The 24091-nt window shown below is 41.7% G+C and overlaps 2 protein-coding genes across 2 annotated transcripts; both read left to right on the top strand.

Moving 5' to 3' along the window:
- The first annotated feature begins 423 nt into the window (after positions 1-423).
- nyap1 (neuronal tyrosine phosphorylated phosphoinositide-3-kinase adaptor 1) lies at positions 424-14172 on the top strand. Its single transcript, XM_078266765.1, has 6 exons — positions 424-658; positions 7136-7500; positions 7583-9394; positions 9505-9747; positions 10783-10889; positions 11475-14172. The coding sequence occupies exons 1-6, from the start codon at positions 471-473 to the stop codon at positions 11904-11906; spliced, it is 3147 nt and encodes a 1048-aa protein (XP_078122891.1). The 5' UTR covers positions 424-470; the 3' UTR covers positions 11907-14172.
- An 826-nt stretch (positions 14173-14998) lies between these two features.
- Positions 14999-23362, top strand: atp1b2b (ATPase Na+/K+ transporting subunit beta 2b). Its single transcript, XM_078266435.1, has 7 exons — positions 14999-15410; positions 20529-20657; positions 20750-20857; positions 21086-21291; positions 21540-21599; positions 22129-22224; positions 22355-23362. The coding sequence occupies exons 1-7, from the start codon at positions 15320-15322 to the stop codon at positions 22520-22522; spliced, it is 858 nt and encodes a 285-aa protein (XP_078122561.1). The 5' UTR covers positions 14999-15319; the 3' UTR covers positions 22523-23362.
- The last annotated feature ends 729 nt before the right edge of the window (positions 23363-24091 follow it).

The raw sequence follows: 24091 nt of genomic DNA, 5'->3' as shown, positions 1-24091 counted from the left end.
TCCCAGGGCCTGCAGCCAGAGACGCTCTGCAGCTGAGTTACCATGCTTACTCAAATATTCATAACTGGATAATGAAAGTATAAATAGTTTTCATGTGATACACTTGAGGTTGGGGTAAACAAAACTGCATCCTCCATCATCATGCATCACTGTGTCTCTGCTTTGAAGGCTGCCAGTTGGAGTAATGGGCAGGATTGTTCGTAATGACACAGTGAGCATGATAAGCTATGACTCCCCCAAAGTTCTGCCTGTAATTTGGGTTTGATTATTTGGGTTTCATTGTGCGTTGCCACATCTCCAAGTAATCACTGTCAATCTTGTCAGCTTGCAAGTAGGCCAGGGGAGCTGTTAAACATGTTTTTTTTAATGATTAATGAGCTTAAACATTGCCCTTGTTTCTTTTTGTTTAGGTGAGTTGGAGGAGGCTGCCTGCAACATACGTCCCCTTCTCCAGAGACTTCTTCTATACCATGAGCTCTGGCTCTGCCCAGGATGTGGCAGTCGAGCATTTCCTGCGTGACATAGAGAGGCGAAGCAAGCGGCTACACTGCGCTGTGAGAGGCTGCGAGGAGGAGCGACCCTGCAGCGACATGAACCTGCTGTATCGTAAGAGCCGTTTGGACTGGAGGCAGAGGGACCAAGAGGGAAGTAAAAAGAGGTGAGAGGATGAGCTCACAGCAGCTTTGCATATATGGGATTACATTAGGGTTCCGTTCAGTGGGAATATAAACCTCTTAGCCGGCATGAATGAGTTTAATTTCAAAATCTTAATTCCAAGCAAAGTTCATGAAGTCACATGGGTTTGCCTGAAAAGTCTTGGACACATTTGCATAGCAGAACTTCATAATGAACCTAATATGTGGATCAGATAAACCACTATAATGTCAGCTAAATGTCAGGGGGGAAAAGGGGGCCAAAACCGACGAAAAAGAAAATTAGAGTTGTTGCCTAATTTGTCTCAATACATATGTAATTATTTTGTATTTACATACAGTACTCTGTCTACTAACCTTTATGCTGTAGAGAGACCATTTGCCTTCATTCACAGCAATGTATCATATGAAGGTGGCTCATTATTTAGGGGTGTGTGTGTGTGTGTGTGTGTGTGTGTGTGTGTGTGTGTGTGTGTGTGTATGTTTTTTCAGGGCTCTAATTTCTCCACCATTACAACACAGTTAACTGCTGATGCATCAGGTCCAGCTTCTCTCTTTGGATGTCTTCCAGCAGAAGTGAAAAGTAATTATAATAAATCAAAACACAGACTAAGTGCTGGTCTTGTCAATAATAATAATTATAGTAATGATAATCATAATAATGTAATAAACATGTGATTTTCAGGTCAAATTAAATCAAATTTATTCAAACTGCATTTTACACAGACATGCTGAAAGACACCCAAGCATCAAAACAGACAAATTTAATTATATTAGAAGTAATTCAAGCACTCTACAAAAGTGGACAAAACAGGTGTCAACAAGATCATACTCTGAACCTCAGTTTGGTCGTGAGAGGAAGTGTGTGCTTCCCATGAGTGAGTGTTCTCGTGTATCTGAGCGTGTGTTTTGGGGACAGAGGAGAGATATGTAGGCTGCTGTTCAAATGCGAGTCAACTAATAATTCACGAAATTCGCAGAGGAGAGGGAGAACATCAATGACAAAAACTCAGTTTGTTTAGAAGCCTCGGCCAGTGCTTTCTGACTCACAGCAGTAATTGGAGGCCCTGGTGTTGGCAGCAGAGATCAACGTCATGGCAGCATCAAGCCAGTGGAGGTGTAGGGCAGCAAGTGGGACAGCGGGACATGATGAGCGATGAAAGCAGAGCCGAGCTTTGCCAGAGCAGCAGAGGTGAGAAGCAGGACATAACCAGTGATGATTACGAACAGTGCAGGGTCAGGGGATGAAACCACACAGGGAGGAAAGGATGGAAACCAAATGGACTAGAGGCAGGCAAGGAGGGGTGGAGGAGGAACAAAGGAAAAAGTATGAAGGGCACTGGTAGACAGTTTGAGAGCTCAAGGCCCTCAGGAGAGAAATCACATTTATAAAGCAGAGACAGCTGTGGAGATACTGAATGGTAAAGAAGTGAGTTTCAATATGACTTTTAAAAATAGAGGCTGTTTCTTATGGTGCTAATACAGGCAGACAGATTATTCCCAGTAGTGACGACTGGTGGAAGAAAACCTCTTTTATTAATTCTTGCACAGAATTATGAGACCAGTGTGAATGGACTGGCATGGGTGTATGAATAAAGATTTATAATAGAAATCAAATACTGGATAAAGTGATACATTGATGAGGACAACAACAATGGCATTTCTAAATTAAGTTGATCTTATATCTCTCTCTCTCTCTCTCTCTCTCTCTCTCTCTATATATATATATATATATATATATATATATATATATATATATATATATATATATATATATAAATCCAATTGTATCAACTCATTGTCCTGATACTCTGAATTCTGAATCAACTACTGTATATAGTGAGATAAAGAGGGATTAAGTCCAATATTCACATTCCTGTTACGTCCCTTTTATAGAGACATCAAACACACAGAAAAGATTTGTTATCCAAACCTTAACATCTTAACCCCATGGTTCAAATGACTTTCAGGCCTTCAAAATATGTTCTGAATGATTTGAGCTCATTCAGTTTGTTATGAATACAATTTGTTGCAGCTGTCATGGCAGCTGAATGTGAATGTGTTCCTCAACGTGTCCTTGCGGCCTCAGAAACAGAATAAAACAGTCTTTGTCATATAAATAGAAAACTTGAAAGTCAATGTCTAACATGACTTGCGTTTCAGGCAGACAAAAACAAGTATTTTCTTGTTGCGGAAGCTCTAAGAAGTTATTATCTGTGTGGTTATTCATTGTGGACATGCAGTGATAATACAGATAAATGGAAATTTTATTTTAGTTTGGTTGCTTCAGGGGAACCTGTTGTGGCGCCTTTGTGTGTCACAGGCAGGCAAACAATACTACAATAATACAGTTAGAAGAATCAATAGACATACAGTATCTTGTGCCTTATTGCTTTGAGTCAAACCAACAGGCAGTTTCACTTTTTATGTAATTTTCTTCCGGTGACAGAAGAATAACCAGATCAGCTTAAAACCACACTAGAGACAACCCATAACTTAAGGCAATCAATTAAAGTGTCGTGTATTGTGTCAAATATGTCAGTAAGGTCCAACAGAATGAGGACAGCTACACACTCAATGTCAGCTGCTCAACCTTAACCCATCATAAACTTCAACAAGACACAACGTAACTGCTCTGATTTGCCCTCAAACCACCTTGGATGTTCTCTAAGATAACTATTTTTTATTCTCATTCAGCTGTTTAAACATAACCCACTCTTAAACTTTGCCCCAAAAAAGGTAAATTAGAAATAGGACGGTAGCTGCTAGGGGCAGAATGATCTAAACTGGATTTCTTCAGCAGAAGCTTTATCACCACAATCTTAAAAGCTTTTGGGAATATCTCACACTCTGAGGAAGAAGAGGTAATCAGGAGTCTGTCCAAAGATAAATCTAACAAAGGTGTTGTTCAAAAGGCGACAGAGGAGCAGCGGATAACCTCCCACTGTTCGATTGGCATTGCCGTTTTTCTTCTTGGGTGAGCTGTAAAATTTGTTAGAAATGATTTGGAGATACTTTAAATTTATGCAGACAGAAAAATTCCCAATTTGGACTTTGTATAAAGCAAGACAGGCAGGAAAAAACTTTTTTTTGAAATATTTCCAATTGATTAGTTATTAATTAAGCTCTGATTATGATTAAAAAAACAATCAGATCACTAGTTATAGCAAGAGCTACTAAACTGTCCTGAATTATCAAGGTTCAACTTGTTCTCTAGAACATATGTTATTTAAACAATGCACCAGAGCTAACAAAAAAACCATCTGTTCTTACTGTAGAAAAGAATTAAAGGAGCGGTTCAACATTTTGGGGGGGAACGCTTTTTCACTCTGAATATATGCTACAGGGCTCTCAAGTTTTGAACAGAGTTCAGAGTGAGATTTTGGCGGCAGGGGTTTGGGTGGGGACAGAGTCTGATCTGATAAATAACACATAAATTCATACAAATAAAAAAAATGTTTATTTAATTCAGTATTTCTTTGTGTGTGTGTGTGTGTGTGTGTGTGTGTGCAATAATTAATACTATGCATCGTCTGGATAAAATATAATGAAATAGCCTAGGCCAAAGGTTTTCACAATGGGGGCCGGGAGGTTGTGCAGTAAAAATAAAAGGAAAGAAAAAACTATAAAAATATTCCAAATTATTATGGGTATTGTTATAATAGTATTATGGGTAGGCCTATTATAAAATGGGTATCTTTATAAAAATATAAAACTTTCAGAGTAGCCCTGCAGCCGATTCAACATGTAGCTATAATAATAATAATAATAATAATAATAATAATAATAATAGGCGCAAAAGCTACCTAGTGTTTCCTCTATGTTGATTTCTGCCGCCACAGTATCAGAAATAGGGCAGACGCACAACAGGGTTTCCGCTATGTACATGTAGTATATAAAGTCATAATTACACGACTCTACAGAGCCGTGTGCTCTACTGAACTCAAGCGAACTGTCATCCGATCTCTCTCCCCTCAACTGGAACAGTGACAGGACGTCATCACTCGCGAAGTCATGGCAACCAAATAAACAACAGGGCGAGTACACTTGTCACTCAATCTTAGGCAAAGTCACAAACAGAGACGAAAGCCGCAACTTGAAATCCGCACTCACTCAGCTGGTGCGTGGCAGGGCATTCTGAACTCTATGGGGAACTCACTTGATTCCTCTGCCTGTTCCACTGTTTAAAAAATAGCAGCGCAACTTGGTGGGCGTTATACTGGTAATTTCTCTGCGTGAGAAATACAAGGTGTGGCGTGTGAGCGTGTGAACGGGTTGAAATGCGTGTGTCTCACGCCCAATGCGTGAGACTTGAGAGGTATGATGCTATTTGCAGGACCACTTCTTGGCCAGGAGCAGTGACCTCCTGGAGTATTGTCATCATCATCAAGAGGTTGCCAGGCAACCAGATGCAGCTACAGCAAGTTACTGCTCCCTGATCCCTTACTAGTCCCGTAATACCCCCCTCTCCCCAATTAGTGAGCCTTTTACAGGTGCTCGTAGCAGCAGGCCAACAGTTTTCCCTCATTTTAAGTCTTAATGCTAAGCTAAGTTAACTGGCTGCTGGCTGTAGTTTCATATTAAGCTGATAGACACAAGAGCGGTGTCAATCTTCTCATCTCTTATCTAACTGTCGACAAGAGAGCAAACAAACATATTTCCCAAAATGCCAAACTACTGCTTCAAGTGCCAGTTACTATCGATTAGGCGCACAAAGAAAAAAGAAACAAATTGAGAGGTGAGAGTCCAGATACTTTCTGAACAGCTGAGTCTTTAAACTCGGTTTGAAGGGAGTGTCTTCTGCTCGAAGAAGTATGAAAGAAAAAAACAGGAGGAGCTGCTTAGCCTCTGCTCTGGGCTAATTTTGGCCCTGTGCTATCTATGTCAATTGTGAGGAGTCACAAGTACATCTCCACAGGCATTTAAGGGCACAAACATACTTTTACCGATGCAAAGACACTTTGTTGCTACACCATACACATAAAAACACATATTCAGGCACACACACACAGACACTGTCTCACACAGTGATTTAACGAGGGAGAAAATAGGAGCCTCTGTGTTCATGAACGGCCTCCGTTTTGCTTCTGCTGCTTGCAATGTTGACTGGAAATTGTAAGCTCCAATTGTCTTCTCCTGTGCTTCAGTGCCTCACAGGGATCACAACTGATCTAAAAGAGAGAGCTGTGTGACCCGTAGTCATGTGTCGCCATTATGTACGATAATGAATAACTTACACACAGAATAATCTGGTATTTGAGCTGTTTAATTACACAATTTATTGCAGCCTCAAACGTGTAGACAAAGACGTGGATATCCAGATGTGCTCCCTGTGGCTGAGATAGAATCAACACAAACCTGGAATAAGAATCAGCCTGATGAAGCTGCAATCTCTACCCACATTGCTGCAGTCTAATATCTTTATACTTCTTGTGATGGTATTTCCACCACAGATGTGAATGCTTTTTCCCCTCTCTTCTGACATTTTGTGTAAGTGCAGTAAATTCGCTCTAGCCTTGTTAATGAAAAGTCTGTTGTACAGGGGGAAGTATTTCAACCTTGTTCGATCAAAGTTAGCTTAAAGGCCAGGGAATTATCTTGTGTTGGTGTCGGGTGAAGCAGCATAACACTCCTGGAGACACCACACCATTGCAGCACCTATCTCTAAAGCGGAGAAGCAAGCAGAGGGTTATCAGAAGCCATTTTGTAACCCTTTGGCGAACTTAGCAGGGAATCAAAGGTCACAGTTTTATGTCAACAGCTTGATGTACTGACACTGATGCTGAAATGTGCTTGCAAACTGCAAACAAGACCATGGGGTTTTGTATATAGACATGATGATAATAATAAGCATCTGCGTGTTAATGGAATAAACGGTATATAATACATTTGACACATAAGTAACATATTTCACAGTTCGCAAAAGAAGGAATGCAATACCACCTATTGTTCAGTAAAACGCTGCAATATTATGTCTGACTTTCAGTTATCAGTTTTATTTGTTGTTGCGGGAGCTCGTATTATTGATGATTTCAAAGACAGACTATCAAATACATGGAAATCACAACTGTTCCCATGGAAACAGATTAATTGCTTTTGGCGATCATGAGAGCAGACTACAGATGTGGTCTGAGGATATGAAGAATAAGGGAATTCCAGCAGCGCAGTGTACACTACAAGTACTTTGTTTTTGACAGGTGAATTGATTTCCTAATTGAATGTGTTTGAGGATGAAGCAGATGAGGAGGAATTCAGATGGAAAGATATGTGAATGTGAAAGATGGAGGAGCCTCCAGGGCTTTCCCTTTTAGCAGTGAAAGCCCTGCAGGTATTTCTTAAATGCAAAGGCGATGTTTGAAGACCAAAGAAAGAGTGAGGTCAATATAAAGGCTAGTACATGAATGTTTTTGCACATAAGTATGATTTCTTCTTTAATATTTTTCTTCTATCCACACCTTCCCAACCCCATTTCCAAACTGCAGCTCCAACCAAAATGACCCTTCAGCCACTGTTGGCAAAGTCAGAGACTTGGCTTCTTTCCGCCGGCACTTCCGGATGGGTTTCATGACCATGCCGGCCTCCCAGGACCTGTCCCCTCACTCTTGTGCCTCGGCCATGGCGCCGCGCTCGCAGTCCTGTCATGCTGTAGGTGCCGGGGATACAAGTCTGGAGAACGGAGATTACTCTGACACCCAATCCCAACATGGTGGCCGTTGCCCCCCAGCCAAACCCAAACGTCACCCCAGCACTCGCCTCAGCTCTTCATCCAGTGACAGCAGAGGACTTATTGATACACCACCACCTCTTGCATCCTCCCACTCACAGGCCAAACACTATGACAAAAATGGTAAGAAATGTGTTCTCAGGTGCATGTTCTACAGAGAAAATTATCTTTTTTTTCTTGACATGCATTTTTTTTCCTCCTACAGCCATGAAGAAGTCTGACTCTGGAGAGATTGGAGGAAAGAAGGTGCCTCCTTTAAAGCCCAAGAGAAGTCCCAGCACGCACCTTTCCTTTGACCCTCTTCCTCCACGTGTGCCTCCTCCTGCCACATCCTTGCCTTTCCAGGCAGCAGACTCTCAGATTCAGACAGGAGATGGGGAGGATGAGCCGGTCTATATAGAGATGGTGGGCCAAGTGTTCACCAGAGACAGCCAGATGGCCACTCCCCACCCTGTCACCCCTGTGGCCACCACACCTGACTCTGACTCAGACCAGAGTGAGGCCATCTATGAAGAGATGAAATACCCACTGCAAGAGGACAGAGAGTCCCAGAGACACCTCCCTTCCAAACATGAGAAACTGAAAACCTCTAAACACTTCCATGTCACCCCTTCCTCCTCCAGCAGCTCCTCGTCTCTGCCACGCCCCTCCTCTTCCTCTCCTTCCTACTCCAAACCAAAAGCTACTGTCTCAATCTCCCATTCGTCTCCTCTGCCTTCCTCTGCATCCTCCACCCCTGTCCCCCAGGTCCTCTCAACCAGTCCACACACTCCACGAGCGCCTACTCCCTACCTGCTGCAAGGAAGTAAATCTGAGGCAGAGTCCAACACGAAGATCCCAGCCCCGTTTCCCAATCTTCTACAACACCGACCCCCACTGCTTGCCTTCCCTCAGCCAGCAGCAGCCTCCAGTGGGGTCGGGGTGCAAAACAAGTCTACTTCTGCTAAAATGGGAACTCAAACATCCAGCGTGACTACTCAAGCCAGCACTTCCTCCTCAACTACTTCGAATGTTCCCTCGTCACTGTCAGGCTCCAAGGAGTCATCAGGAGGAAGTGCATCCCAGCAGGACAAACACAGCAGAGAGGCTCAGTTAGGCCCTGCCCCCGGACTGAGAGCCAGAAGCCACTCCACACCACTGCCTCCCTCCTCCAAATCTACCTCCCCTTTCTCCCATCACCACCACCACCCTCACCATCGTCCCTCGCACTACCATCACTATCGCAAGCCAGAGAGAGGAGACTCTCCCGCTCCAATCAAGGGCAGTTCTCAGAACCAGGCCACAGTTCAGACCCAAACCTCAAGTACAGGCAAGGAAGGCAAGTCTGTTAGCTTCCTGTTGAAGTCGGATAAAGGAGAGAGGGATAAGGATAGGGACAGGGACAGAGACAGAGACAGGGACAGAGACAAGGATAGGGACAGGGACAGAGACAGAGACAAGGACAGGGACAGGGATAGAGATAGAGAAAGGGATAGGGGTAGAGAAAGGGACAGGGAAAGAGACAAGGACAAAGACAGGGACAGAGATAGGGATAAGGACAGGGACAGGGACAGAGAAAGAGACAGGGATAGGGATGGAGGGCCATACTCCTTACAGATGGATCACGCTCCCTCCACATCTCAAAGCAGCACCAGCTCAACCCCTACGCCATTATCTTCATCCCAGCGTCCTCATTCTCGCCCCCATCTTCGCTCTCACACTCCACACAGCCTGCCAGCATACAAGCCTCCCTCCTCGGACAGCCCCCTGCTGTGGACCTACCCCTCCGGTGGCTTCCGGAGGCCGCCGGCTTACGAGAGCCTGAGAGGAAGCGCTCCGACGCCGTCTCTGCAACAGCCCTCAAGTCTTACTGGTGTAGGTGAGGGGGCATTCAAAAGCAACGGAGGGTCTTCGTCCCTCCAATCAAAAGTTGGGTTCATGCCCTGGGACAGCAGTGCCAGTTTAGCTGCAGATGAGGGATCTTACTGGCCTATGCAAAGGAAATTGTCCTTCAGTCATGGGAGCAGAGAGACGGAGAGTAAGTCAGAGGTCATCTTGAATACAGATCCTGTAGCGAAATCAGGCTTTTGAATGAATTTTATGTTCTACTCTTTGAAATATTCATTCTGTTTCTGTTCCCTGTCTCAGAGGACGAAGGCCGTGCATGGAATGGCAGTGCTGATGCCCTATTAAGGATGGATAAGGAGGACCTCTGCATGGGGTCTCGAGGAGGCCACTCAGGCATCCCAGTCCACTTCAGTGGTGCCACCAGCAGGGCGCTTGGTCACAGTGAGTCCTTGGCTGGTGTGGATAGCAGCCCAGGTTTCAGAGCCCTGCCCAGAGTTGGTCTGCCTCTTCCCTGCCAGACTTTCCCTGCCTGTCGCAATGGAGGTAAGTAAACACTTAGTGTTCAGAATCTTTTAGTCATAGCCTCCAACCACAACATCCTATTTAGAAAGGAACTAGCAGCAAATGTACGTGGGGATTCTTCTGCTGGCTTTGTTGTGGTGTAGCTCTTTAAAAGCTCTAAAAAGAATCAGAGACTACCTCCTCTCCTCTCCAATGACTGTCACAAAAAGCTAACAGCCCTGCCTTCATTAAATCCCTTTTGTTCTGAAGTTAGCCTTGAAGCTTTGTGTCTCCTTGTCAGTCTCTTTGCATCTGCACTCTATGCCTTTCCCTAGAAACGAGAGATGTTGCTTACCTTGAGAGTCAGTGCAATACATTGAAGCAGGCCCACATCCCTGCATACATACATTCATAAGCCCTGGCCACCTTTCATGGTGTTTACAATGTACATTGTGCCAGACCCAGTTGTTTGAAACACTTTATAATTGAGCTAAGTACATGTAAAGACAGGATGGAATTTATATATCCCGGTAAAGGAAGTGATATTACAGAATAAAGCAGTCAGCGAGTACAAACCCCACCAATGCTGTCTGCAGTCAGATTTTAGTTTCACTCAATTATATTACTTCTGTCACATAAGTGTTACACTTGTTTTTTTTTTAACCGTGCAAATATTTCTGTAGAAAATTTAATCAGGGTCATATTGTGCTTAATTGTTGAATAGTGAAAATTATAGATTAGGTAGAAAGGAAAGAAAGGTTTTTCTTTTTTTCAAATTTAATGGAAATCTCTTTACAAGACAATATATGATATCCAGCCCTCAGACAAACATTGTTAGAGTGATATAGGAACAAATCTCTTTGTAAATCTGTTGCTCCAGCATCCATTGTTCATCGGTAGTATCATTAGTATATAATTGTCAAGTAGCTCAAAATATAATGAGCATGCAATGTACAAAAGCCCCGTCTCAACTCACATGAGTGTAGATAGACATTCACAGCTCTGTGTGTTAAAACACAAAGTTATTTCCAGTGTTGTCATTAGCAGGCACACAGTTTAATGTTTGTTTCTTTACAGAAGTGGGGCGGCTGGGCCGCTCCTCCTCTGCTGCTGGAGTGAGACAGGTGGGTGGAGGAGACGTCCAGAGACAGAGCAGCCTACCAGCACGAGAAGCCCTGAATCAGGTTAATATACTACACCCAGCTGTATAACTTTAGACTCTATTAACTTCATTCACGGTAGATTTGGGAATCAACATTAATATTGGTCTCATTATTACTTCCCCTTTTGCTAGAGACAGTGCTCCTGCAGATCTATTTTTAGCTGGTAGATATGCCAACTGGGCAGAATAAGGCTCTGGCCGGCCTTAAAATAAGAGCTGCAAAGGTATATGACTGGGCTGATATGTAATCAGAAAATGAGAGAGAATAGTGGATGAGAGAACACGCTGTACTATGTTTGGAGTGATGAGCTGCAGTCTTCCAGCAGCACATTTTGCCCAGATTCTGGCTGCATAGCAAGTGCTGACGCAGTGAGTGTGCTGCAGAGACTGTCTTCATGCGGATGGTTGACCCTCCCTCAACCTGTAATAGATGAAGCAGCGCTGCATCCTCGTGGCTGTCCACGGAAACTGCAGTTTCATTCAACGTGCTGCTAGGATTGGCTGTCACTGCAGACAGCACTGCAGTGATCGTGCAGGTTATTTTGAAGTTAAAATACTATAATATCATAAAATGCTACATAAATTCACTTTTTCCCAATGTGTTCAGCTGCATGGTCTGGCCCAGCCTCAAGTGCCCTGCAGTCCCAGCAGTCCCAGTGTGTCTCGACAGCAGCAGCAACTTCAGCTCCACCAGCAGCAGCTGCAGTTAAAGCAGCAGCTCCAGCAGCTCCAGCAACAGCACCACCTGCAGTTGCAGTTCCAGCATCTCGCCCAGCTGGCACAGGGACAGCCTCCTGTCAGCGGGGGCACCACCCTATCCGCAACGCAGAGCCAGAGAGACGGAAAGCTGCTGGAAGTCATTGAGCGTAAACGCTGCCTGTGCAAAGAGATCAAGGCCCACAGGCGCCCTGACAAAAGCCTGTGCAAGCAGGACAGCATGCCCATCCTCCCTAGCTGGAGACGGACACCTGAGCCTCGTAAGACTGGCACGCCACCCTGCCAGAGGCCACAGGCCGTTGTGTGGGACACGGCTATCTGAGGTGGAAAGACAGGCCAGTGAGTACAGCACTGAAGAGAGACTAAACGCACAGATGAATTGAAGATGGTTGGACAATTAATAAGAGCGGAGAGTCAAATGGGTTTAGTAACTGCACAGAGGAATGAGAGAATGTTGCTCTTATTGTGTGATAAACTGATCTGAGAACAGTAATGAAGGTTACTGTAGACTTTGAACTCATTTGGGGGAAAAAACAAAAAAAAGGCTGATAAAAGAGGTGAAGAAAGGAAGTATTACAATCAGACTAAACTAATCTCTGACCTGGGTGATTTGTACTTGCTCTGTACATGTCCTTCTTGATGTGTTCTAATTGCCAATGATTTTTGCCACAAAACGCCAGTATTATTGCCACAAATAGAAGACAACAACTTAATAATAGGTGGAATGTTTTCTTAGATTGGTGTTGCCAAATTTTCTCCTGACTACTTGAGACATAGGCTAAAGGAATCATATATTTTCTCCCACACACAGTTGTCCAACTTGCATAGAAACTACTCTGTGGATGAGAAAAGGTGAGATTCATTGATAAGTTATTGAAGTGTTGTTGAAATCGTGAATGCATATGAGATGTCTTGGTAACAATAGATTGTCATTGTGGATGCAAATAATCATCACTGAGGAGTCAAAGCTACCTACTGTATCTGTTTGCATATTTGTAATGTAAATCTATTTACTTTCTCAACGTTTCTGCAATTTTATAGCAATATGCTCCCGACGCTGGAGCAACATAATTAAAAACTTGTGTCAACTAGCCTAACATACATATCTAAGACTTGAATAAGTCATATTTACTGTGTCATTCTCTGCATGTCACGATAGACATACAGTATTGTAAAAGAAAATGTGTAGAGATGATCATGTCAGACTTTTACATACAGCAGATCTTCACTATGATAACGTGGTCATATAAAAAGATGAATATATTGCTTGGGGTATCGTTAGAAAGGGTGGTGCAACAGATGGCACATACTGTGCAGTCCAGCCAAATATGACACAGATCAATGGTACAAAAAACTTCATCATTCATGCTTATCCACAGTTGCACATTAGTGATTGTTCCACCACAAAGAAAAACAAGCACTGACACCCATCAACACAGACTGTACAATATGGTGCAACTGATAAGACTGTGAGTATTGATCACCTCAAAACAGAATGCTGGAACAATCTGCACAAAACATGGTATACGCTTAGGAGAAATTAAACCCTAATGTACTGTAAATAGATATGTACAACTGTATTGAAAATGTAGCAATTATTTCCATTTTCATACTTGTAATCAATACATATTATGTAGCATATACTGTATAAACATAACTTTGTTCACTTGTTTTTTCTAAAAGAATGAAGTACTTTATCTGCTGCAGCCAGTCCATGCATTACTTTTAGTTCTACTAATAAACAGTAAGCCCTCTAAAGAGGGGCGCGGTCCAACAGTTGTTTATTTAAATGTATGCAAGACTCCCTTTAAGCTGTGTTATTGTTTTATTTATACCCTTTTTTCTACATTCATTTTTATTTGTGTACAGATTTCAACAGCTCGTTGTCTTGACATTTTGAATACTTTGCTGCTATCTTGAACTACTGGTGTTGTTCATTCAACTACATAGTGTTGCCATGAGAAACGATATTAATATAGTGGTTATTGTTACATATTTGCTTTATTTCTGAAAGCCACATGAAATGAAGTTTGTACTTTGAAGAGTGAGCCTTTCTGTATTAGTATTAAGGCAATTGAATGTCTCTTGGTTGTTGTCTTTTTATGATAGTTAGCACCAAGCTGTACAGTACAGTACACTTACCCAGTGAAAAGAAGACCTATCTAAATGTTTGAGAGTCACTGCTTGGCCTTTTGTTTTAGTTCCCACCTGCTCGTGTTTGAGGGTCCAGGGTTTTCAAGCTTACAAAGTCCACTTTGCAAACAAGCACAGATCAGGTTGAAGATAATGGGAAAGTGCAATGCATGCAGAGATTCCTTACACCGAAAATGTCCCAGTGATACTAAATATTGTGCCCAATTTAATTCCAGATACAAAGTAAATCACCTTACTAGTCCTTTTCACAGGCTGATATGGAACCCTAGGTACCATTTCCAAGATAGTTTACAGAAGCTGTTGGTTTTGTGTGTCTTCTAAAACAGTGGCCATTATACGAGTGCCATACTATATTGATATGGTAAGATACGGTGTACCTTGGATATCACTGTAGTGCTATATTTGCATTGATATTGTCATTAAAATAAATTTTATATAATGAACTTTACACAACAAACACGATTTTTGCATGTGTTTATGCCTCGTGTTTTACAGTGAAGATGGTGGGGAAGTGGACATTATGTTCCCACTGCACTTTTGCAGCAGGTGTTGCAGCAGCCTCGGTGTCCATGTGAGGGCGCTACCTTTACTCCACTGCTGCTGGTATGGCTTACTTCAGTAGGATTAGTTATTATTCTGGCATTATTCAATTAGCCACCAATGCTAAAAAGGCACATATGCAGACAATTTATCTCACAATAAAGAACAATCGCATTAAAATCCAACATGTGGAAGTTTATATATATATATATATATATATATATATATATATATATATATATATATATATATATATATATATATATATATATATATATATATATCTACATTATTATCTGAAGAGTCTTTTTCTTTTTTGTGACCACACATTAATTTATAACGTCCCTGTATGTTTATCATAGACCCTATTTGAATAATATGCTAATTTCACGATAAATAATTAAACAACAATGGGTCTACAATTCCCAAAATATCACTGAGAACCACATAAACTTTGGAGTCCTTCATGAATATCACAGGAGATATTAGCCTATGTGGGCCTCAGAGCCAATAAACGCATGCTTTCAGCCAACACACGATTTGCTCTACGGGTTGTCTTTCATGCGTTGGGCCTGTGAGGAGGAAGGATGCGGTGCAGATGATTGGCAAAGCGGGCAGAGGAGGCGGGAGTAGCTCTGCTGGGGGGGATGGAGAGGGAAGGGTGCTTGTAGAGAGAGGCGGAGGGAGTGCTTTACCGCAGTATCACTACATTTCTGCACCACTCATCAAAACTCTGCGGCATGCAGACAAGAGCTGGGGGGGAGGGCAGATATTAGGTCTGTGCTGGAGTGTAGGACCGCTACCTCTTACTATTACTATCCGTCTCTCTGTTATCAGATCGACTCCAGTAGTGTTTTTACTTTCATTTCCATTCATTTGTCCGTCTGAGCGCTTAAGTAGACCTTTAATTATCTGTCTTCTTGCCATAGGTGGTAGGCTACAGTAGGTCTCTTTCTGCTGTCTGGCTAATTGTTTCAACCCGGCGCTAATTGCATTAGGGCGCGTTTGTTAGAGCTTTGGGGTCCAAACTTTTATGACAAAATGGCAAAGGATGGAGAAAAAAGCGGGTGGAAGGAATATATATGGAACCCGAGGACGAGGGAGTTCCTGGGCAGGACGGCTAGCAGCTGGGGTAAGTACTGTCCAGCTACAGCAATGCAGCAAACACGGTCCCTCGGCTCTGTAACAGGTCTCTGTCATTGTCTCTTAAGCCGTTTATAAAGCTTAACGTGATGCTTCAAGACAGGACTCCTTCAGAAATGAAAATGTGTAACCATAATATCAATTTCACCCTGATAGAAGTTATTTGATTATTTTCCCTCAGTGTTCAGGTAATGAGATGGCTGTCGCTGTCCACTACAGTCTGCAGCTGAAGTCTGAATGCGGCACCGCTTCTGTGGAAGCCGGTGAAAGAAAATAAAAAAAAAAATCCTCCTGCTTAGTATCTTTATTTATTAATTAATTTATGGCACTGCTTTTACTGCGCAATGCGCTCAGTATAAGGGTGGAGGCATATGGTCTTATTTCACATTTTAATTAGCCAAATTAGGCTACTGCAGCACTGATGAAACGGGTTCCATTCTGTTGCAAAGTGCATATCATCAGCTCCTCTCTTTGGAAGCAATGAGAGAGACTTAGCTAGCTTTAAGAATTCTGCTGCGGATAAGACTTTTTCCAGGGAGATCGGTTGCTGAATTAGGTAGAAATAGCCTATGGGTTGTACAGCCTGCAGCTTTATCTAATGAGCATTCAACATGATGTCATTCATTTTCAGGCTTTTCCCCACAGAGATTTTGAAGGAAGATTCAATCCCAGCCTCTATGTAAAACAAGGACTTTGCCACTGTCCTCCTTTCTACCATACAACCAGCCAGCAACTATTTCAAAGATTCATGAACTGATAGGGCGCATATGGCTCCGTTCTAATGACATTGGAGCGTTTTAATCTGGGTAAAGCCGAGGGCCAAATGCTATTTGTATCACCTCCAACCCGGCCCCTCCCAATGAGTGTAAATCAGTGAGGGATTTAATCCTAATCTAATGACTTCAGTGGCTGATGGGGAAGGTATCAATTCCGGGGGTTGGATCTAGCAAAGTAAATCACTTTCAGGAATTCAGATTATTTTTGATCTTCACACTGGGGACATGATCTCAAAGGCACTGACGTTTTGTGTTTGTGGTTGGAATCATGCTGAAAGTGATTTTACTTGCAGTGGTATCCTGTTGATAATATTTCATCAATAGACATTTTACTATAAGTGCCGAGTTGGGAATCATTGACTGTATAGCTTCTTTTGCAGGAATCCTCCCGCATTGTACAACTTAATCCAGCTCAGTGTGTCGCAGGTGCTTTAGGGTCTGGAGGCCTTTTTAAGCTGTGCTCTCTAAGGCTTGTTAATTATTCTATTTCTGTAGTCAGCCACTACATGTAGGTCTGCTTAACTTGGCATTTCACCTTTGCACTTCCTCATTCTCCTAATGATGCATACACGGTACGTACTGTACCTCTACTTACACTTGTTTGACTGATCCATCCATTTTCTATACTTATCTCAACAAGCAGGGAGAAAAAGGCAAGAAAACACACTAGCCCATTTGCCTGTCTCTTTAAAAGGCAAATTTGTTCTGTGAAAGTAAAGTCAACAAAATAATTATTTCATAATTTGTTAATCTTGTCCTTCAGCGCACCTCTGAAGGGGCCCACTTTATGTTAAGTGAAAACAGATGTTCAACATGTGTGTAGGACATGTGAGGAGGAACACTAAATGTGTTCAGGGTACATCAGCTCATAAACAGAGGATGGCTTCTTGTGAAAGATGTTTGACTTTGGGCAGACAGCCAATCACATTTGGGTTCTTTGAATTTGAAATACTATAAATAATTACTTTAACTCTACAGTGTTTGGTGCTTATTTCAATGTGTGTTGAATGTTTTGTAGACAGTTTCCACCACGTAATTCACTCATAATTATGCAGTATAATGTAAGTGCAGAGCATCAGATCAAAGGCTTCTTTGAGGATGAAACACAGAACACTTGCCTGTGTGTTCTGCTTTGTGTAAAGAGCTGTAATGATATGGAAATAGCCTTGATAAAACAGAACAGACTGCAATTTTGATGTGGCATTGCCACCAGTTGACACCAGGCAAACATGGTCAAACAGCTATCTCTATTTAAAAATAGGACTAATTAAGTGTTCTGCACCTCCCACTTCCAAAAACAACAAAAGGCTCTTACTGTAACATAGGAAAAGAGCCTTAAAGGGCCGATAGGTAACAAAACCATGATGCTGGTCTTAGTGTAAGATTGCAGACCATATACAAGATAACAAATGGTTTGACATTAAAAGAACATAGCTATTTCTTCTTTCTCCAGAGCATTTCATTTTGAGTTTAGAGATCTGTTTGATCACTAATTCACAAAGCAATTGAGCAGCATGTCCTACTAATTAATTCTGAAAGAAAAGGGACACCTTCTGCCATTATTATTGAAGAAAGAACAGGATGCTGAACCATCCCACCCTGGCCTTTTATTCTTTGCTTTCAACTGCCATCTGCAAACAAAGCCAGGGTGAAAGAGAGATGCTCTACTGTCCATCATCAGCGTGGACTGAAAGGGCAGACTGTGAACCTAACACCGTCTTTGCCAGTGGGAAAACCACCCTGCCTGTACACTTGACGTATGCACGTGCATATCCAGTCTCCCCTGGGTGGTGTCATATTTGCGGTTCGCACAACATCCCATCTGGATGACAGAGCAAAACAGTTAAACACTGTGTTTTGTCACATCTTATCTCTGATGCCTCTCTCTCTTGCTGTAGTACCTCTGGCTTGGGCCAGGGCCTGGAGGACTGACTGTATATTTTTAATGACTCAGCTTTGCGACAGACGGGATGCTCACAGCCATCTTGCTCAGCCATGCATTCATTTGACCTCGGATTTCAATGATTTCAAGGAACATTTGGATGAAAAAAAACACACACGCAAGCTCTAAATCATCAAGATGCCTCTCTGTAATTGCCCCCCAGTGGAGCAGCTTCCCCTTGTCATTTGTTATGGATTCCTGTAAGCCTGGCTGTGTGGGGAGGCAGATGCAGCGCCTGCTGACAGAGCGAGTAAGCTCCACGCTGGGGGCCATCCAGCAGAGGCACTAGGGTCAGGGTACACAGTTGCTACACAACGCGGGCCTCAGGTGTTGATGCTTAAAACAAGGGATGTGTCACAGAAAATGCTATTTATGTTTTCCTGCTCTCTATGTCGACAGGAATGCCTGAGGTGGGAGCAAACAGCTGCTTCAAACGTATTTGATCATTCCTAGTAGGAAACAACATATCACTGGGTCTTCATCTAACATCTGTGCATTGAATAAAATACAGCAGTAACAGAGTGGTACAATGTTACAGATTATTATTTTATTCATTTGAATGTTTTAGACAGTGTTTGAAACAAGTCAGCTAATCGATTAATTAATCATTAGAACATTAGTAAGCAGCGCTTTTGATTAATTCTTTCATCGAGCAAAAGCTCCAGCTACTCAAATGGCATGCAAATGTAATATCTTTTGGTTTTAGACTGTTGATTGGACAGAACAAGCAATCAGAAGATGTCACCTTGAGGTCTGTGAAATTGTGATGTCATTATTTTCTGACAACCATTAATCAGAAAGAAAAACGCATTGATAGAAAAAAACAATCATTAGTTGCAGCCCTACTTTCTGTCTAATGTAACATTATCACTATGGTCTTCTTACACTGTTAATGAAATAGGCCTAGTCTATTATGGCCTGTAATCTCCTGACCCTGTGGCCTGGTCTCCAGGGGGTCCTTGTTCTCCCTCCTCCTATATCCCCTTCTGTCATCATTCCTCCCCCTTTGTGGACAGGGAACCTCTATAATGAAATTGGTCAGAGATCAGCCTTTCAAACTTGGTTTAATGGACGCAAGAAAAAAAGCACTTATTGGTAAAAGTAACTTCATTTTAGACCATGTTATGGAGTCAATGATATTTTAAGTACCTAAAGGACGGTTGTTTGTGTGAGTGAGAAAGAGAGAGCAGATGGAATGAAGCGCCTCTAGTTTAATGAGGATTAACTGGCCTCCTGTGAACTAGTTTGGTCAGAAAGTGACCACACCGACAAAACATTTCATTAAAATGAACTGATTCCATTATCTACTCAAATGGAAGATTATTCATACTTAAAAATGTGCATTACAGTAATTATGAAATGCACTTACCTAAAGTTGCAGATGTTAGTCTAATGTAGCCGTCACGCATAAATCAAAAACATTTCATTGTAATGCACGAACACCAGCACAAGTGCATTGTAAAGTGTGGATACAGGAATCCTTGCAAAAGAAAATATTTGTGAAAATGTAATTGCATAATAAAAAACAGGGAAGGCTGGGTCCTTAGGTAGCTCATGCCTCTTTCAAGCAAGCAACACGTATACACACGCAATATTATATTGCGTTTAGATATGGTGTAATTTTCTACATCATAAAATTGTTTGATCGAATCTGATCATAAGGGAAGGGGTGTTGTTGACAGTGGCGTTAGTGTGTGGAAATGACAAAATGTGTAACGTTTAGTGTAATTGTATTCTCAATTAATTAATGTTTCAGTAGATTGCCATTTTGTTCTTATACAATATACTGTATGCTAGTTACTACAAAGGCCAATTCACATGTTTAAAAATGGAACTGACTGGAGTTTGATTGAAGTGAAGACTGTCTCGAGGCTGCAGATACTAATATAGACCATAAATATTGTATGTTAATATATTAGTGGGTGAATCACCATAAAAGTATAGTAAGTTTAAAGCAACATTTCTGAAATCATAATATTAGCTAACAATTTGAGGAAAAACAACCGTGACTTCTTGAATTTTGCAAGGACAGGTAGCTGTTAGCTGTAGCTAACTAGCCAAATAGGTTTAGGTAGATATTCATTTAGAATATGAACACAAGATTTGGTAGACCCATTTATGTCTGTTTTTCAGTAGGATCTATGTATCCAATGTACAGAAGATATAAGGTCTATTGAAGTGAATAATTTGATCTATGATAGTACTCCTTTTCTCACTGATATTGCATAAAGGATAAAAATAGAAAAAGGGGGTAGGACCAGAAAAGTATATTTTTTATATATATATATATATATAAAAAATATAAATAATTATGTTATGTTCAAAATAAACTACAACTAACTAATACAGTTGGTATAACCCTCCTTTTTTTCTCTCTCTTTGTCTGCAGGTCTTATTCTTCTCTTCTATTTAGTTTTCTACATCTTCCTGGCCGGCTTGTTTACACTGACTATGTATGTCATGCTGCAGACCTTGGACGACCACAAACCAACCTGGCAAGACAGGCTCTCCACACCAGGTACAGTCACAAATGATACAATCTGCGAGAACACAGGTCACAGGCGGTGGCGCGGTGTCGTTAACCTCCTGCTGTCTCTCTGTCACGAACAGGCATGGTGATTAGACCCAAAACAGATGAGACCTACGAGATTGTCTATAACGTCGAGAACACTGAGAGCTGGGACATGTACGCTCAAGCCCTGGACAAATTCCTGGCACGTAAGTCTGGCTCTCGGCCTCTCGTACAGTGACTCAAAAAGCTTACTGCTGGGGGTTATCCAACGATCTAGGAAGAATTACTTTTTTTTTTTTTTTTTTTACCTAATAAGAGAGAATTCCTCTATAGTCAGAGGGTGGGAGATTGCCTTGCACCAGTGTTTTAGTTGAGTCATAAGCCCTTATAAACAAAACAAACCCCACCCACCCCCCTGCTCTCTCCCCCTGCAGCCTACAACAACTCCGTCCAGGCCGAGAAAAATAACGAGTGCGTCCCAGACCAGTACTTCCTGCAGGAGGACAGCGGCGATGTCAAGAACAACCCCAAGCGCTCCTGTCAGTTCAACCGTACCATTCTGGACCTATGCTCTGGAATCAATGATCGTTACTATGGATACCAGGATGGCAAGCCATGCATCATCATCAAGCTGAATCGGGTATGAAAGAGAAAGAGGGATGGTGTTGCTAGGAGACATGGAGGGACTGAGATAAGGAATTAGGAAGATTATCCCAGTAAAAAATATAAAGTCAGTATCAAGCTAACATTTTTAGTCATTTGTTATTCATTTGCCTTTTATTTCTGGCATATCTTAAAAGAAATTTTAAACATGACTTTCTATCCCTCTGTGTTTAAATAAGAATGAAATGGGAATGGTGTTGGAGTGCTGTCTTTCTGTCTCACCAGGTGATTGGGATGCTGCCAAGTAAGGATGGACAAGCGCCGTTTGTCACCTGTGGTGCAAAGGTAATCCCTTTCTGTCTTTCACAGTGAAAGGCTTAACATAACAATGTGGATTTCAGCCCATTCATAGCTATCGTGCCTCACTCTCATCTTCAATATGCCACCTGTCACTCGTCTCCATTCCCTTTAATGTCTGTGCTTGTATTGTTTCAACTATCATTGCATGCCATTTTGTCACTTAACACCACCTGTGTATGTTCCTTCTCTTTTTTTCTTTTGTTCCAATTGTGTTCCATTAATTTTCTCACTCTCAGAAATACAAAATTGGCAAAGATCAGTGGGTAAGAACAGGATGGAACCTGTGTTTTTAGACTTTAGATTATGTTGAAACATGCTTAGAAGTAGTGTAGATTGTAGATCTATGTATATCAAGATTATGTGTTTTGCATTAAATAGACTACTGAAGTAGATAGTGAGCATGTTGGGAAGTTAGATTTAAGAGATTAATGAGGCTCACCTCCTCCTCTCCTACATATATGAAGTGATGTGATATGAAGTAGCTGTAACTCATGACGTTGGTTCAACCCCTTAGAAAGAAGACTCTGACAAAATTGGAGAGTTGCTGTACTTCCCTCCAAATGGCACTTTCAACCTTATGTACTACCCTTACTATGGAAAGAAAGCTCAGGTAAGATTGTGTCTGAAATCTGCTAATAACCAAGCAGCTATCATGTATCTCCAGACAGTTTATTAAAGATGTATCAGACAGAATACATCACTTCCTGTGTTTAAAGATGTCCTTGGATCTGTTTTTGCAGGTGAACTACTCTCAGCCTTTGGTTGCCGTCAAGTTCCTTAATATTACTGCCAATCAAGATGTCAACATCGAGTGCAGGATCAACGCCAACAACATTCCCATTGGAAGTGACAGAGACAAGTTTTCCGGAAGAGTGTCTTTCAAGCTGAGGATCAACACTATCAACTAGGTTGACCCTTTTCCTCTCCTGAAAACTACTTTCTTCATTCTCTGCAACATTGCACATACACAGAAACAAATCTCAGTATTCACACCCTTTGTAGGATTTGTTTACAACCCCCAAATTTTGGGGGAAATTGTTTGTCCAGTCGTGTGATGATATGGGGCAAGAATAAAAGGGTGGTAATCCTGTCATTATTTCTGTCTGTGAGCTTTGGGACAAATTATTTTCTGTAAATTAGTTTGAGGTGACATCTATTTATACTGCATGACAAACTAGGGGATGTAAAGAATGTGAACATGTGTTTTCAAAGTTTGCAAGGATCAGCAACATTAACACTTTATTGCTGCTCCCCTCCTGCTGCCTCCTTATAGAGTATCCCTCTATATATGAATATACACAAATTACAATACAAAATGTGTATATCTACAGTATTTACACAGTATCATAACCTTATATCAGTACGTCTATTTTGTTGCACTTAAAAGAATAATCCAACAGACTCGCATATATCTTGATGGATGGATGCAGAGATGAAGCCATTTTGCATGTGTGTATTGTCTTTAGTGTGCTATGAGGGCAGGAGGCCTCTGTGTCCCACTCCACCTCTCTAAGTGTGAAATAAGGTTATGTTAAACCACTAACCACCAGGAGGGGCCACACTGTAATCTACTAAACCTTACACACAGCAAGTGTGTGTTTCGATAACAACATACTGTAAGATAGGCATCTCCAAAAAACAGAAGTTACAGTAGGTGTGTGTGTGTGTGTGTGTGTGTGTGTGTGTGTGTGTGTGTGTGTGTGTGTGTGTGTGTGTGTGTGTGTGTGTGTGTGTGTGTGTGTGTGTGTGTGTGTGTGTGTGTGTGTGTGTGTGTGTGTGTGTGTGTGTGTGTGTGTGTGTGTGTGTGTGTGTGTGTGTGTGTGTGTGTGTGTGTGTGTCATTCACAGGTCCCATTTCATTCGGTAGGTCGGGAAGTTGCATGCAATGTGCAATATTCATTAAGTGGCATACATTATGAATGCCTATGCCCATTCTGCTGATGAAAAGACTTCCATTAAATGATAATTATTTTGGATCATTTGATATTCACACTGGTTGTTTGACCTGAGAGCAGCTTATGAAACAGATATGCTCCATATTTAGGCTGCAAAGAGTGTTCATATCAACAACACTGGTGTCAAATTTATCACTTTAGTTTGACAAAAACCAAAACTCCCAGCCAGCTAGTGGATAAACAGAACTGTTGCTCCCAGGTTCCCAACCAACCATCTGAATTTCAAATGAAAAACAGCAAAAATGATCCTCCTGCTGTACGATGACGTTACACTCCCCCTGTCAGTGTGTTTATTATTTTTAAAGCTTAAACCAAGAGCCATTTTCTTGTGTCTCAATTTTTAATTAATTTAAACATGAATATTTGGATTGGACAATATTTTTTTGTGTGTATTGCATCTATTTCATATAAATCAGAAATAGATGCCATTATCATATTTTGTATTGATTTACACTGGAAGTGTGCTTTGAATTCATTAATGTACAGTTTTGGAGGATGCAGTTTGTTCCCTTTCTTTCATTCA

The sequence above is a fragment of the Sander vitreus genome, chromosome 13 (assembly GCF_031162955.1).
Source record: "Sander vitreus isolate 19-12246 chromosome 13, sanVit1, whole genome shotgun sequence".
Lineage (NCBI taxonomy): Eukaryota > Metazoa > Chordata > Actinopteri > Perciformes > Percidae > Sander > Sander vitreus.
The sequence above is the reverse complement of the archived record's forward strand: the minus strand, read 5'-3'. Positions and strand labels throughout refer to the sequence as shown.

What these genes read in the sequence shown, in the direction of transcription:
- nyap1 (XM_078266765.1), top strand. Translation starts at nt 471, where the DNA reads ATGAGCTCTGGCTCTGCCCAGGATGTGGCAGTCGAGCATTTCCTGCGT. An exon ending in TGGGAGCAGAGAGACGGAGA is followed by an intron (nt 9,395 to 9,504) that starts GTAAGTCAGAGG and finishes TCCCTGTCTCAG; the next exon opens with AGGACGAAGGCCGTGCATGG. An exon ending in CCCTGCCTGTCGCAATGGAG is followed by an intron (nt 9,748 to 10,782) that starts GTAAGTAAACAC and finishes GTTTCTTTACAG; the next exon opens with AAGTGGGGCGGCTGGGCCGC.
- atp1b2b (XM_078266435.1), top strand. Translation starts at nt 15,320, where the DNA reads ATGGCAAAGGATGGAGAAAAAAGCGGGTGGAAGGAATATATATGGAAC. An exon ending in CAGGACGGCTAGCAGCTGGG is followed by an intron (nt 15,411 to 20,528) that starts GTAAGTACTGTC and finishes CTTTGTCTGCAG; the next exon opens with GTCTTATTCTTCTCTTCTAT. An exon ending in TCATCATCAAGCTGAATCGG is followed by an intron (nt 21,292 to 21,539) that starts GTATGAAAGAGA and finishes CTGTCTCACCAG; the next exon opens with GTGATTGGGATGCTGCCAAG.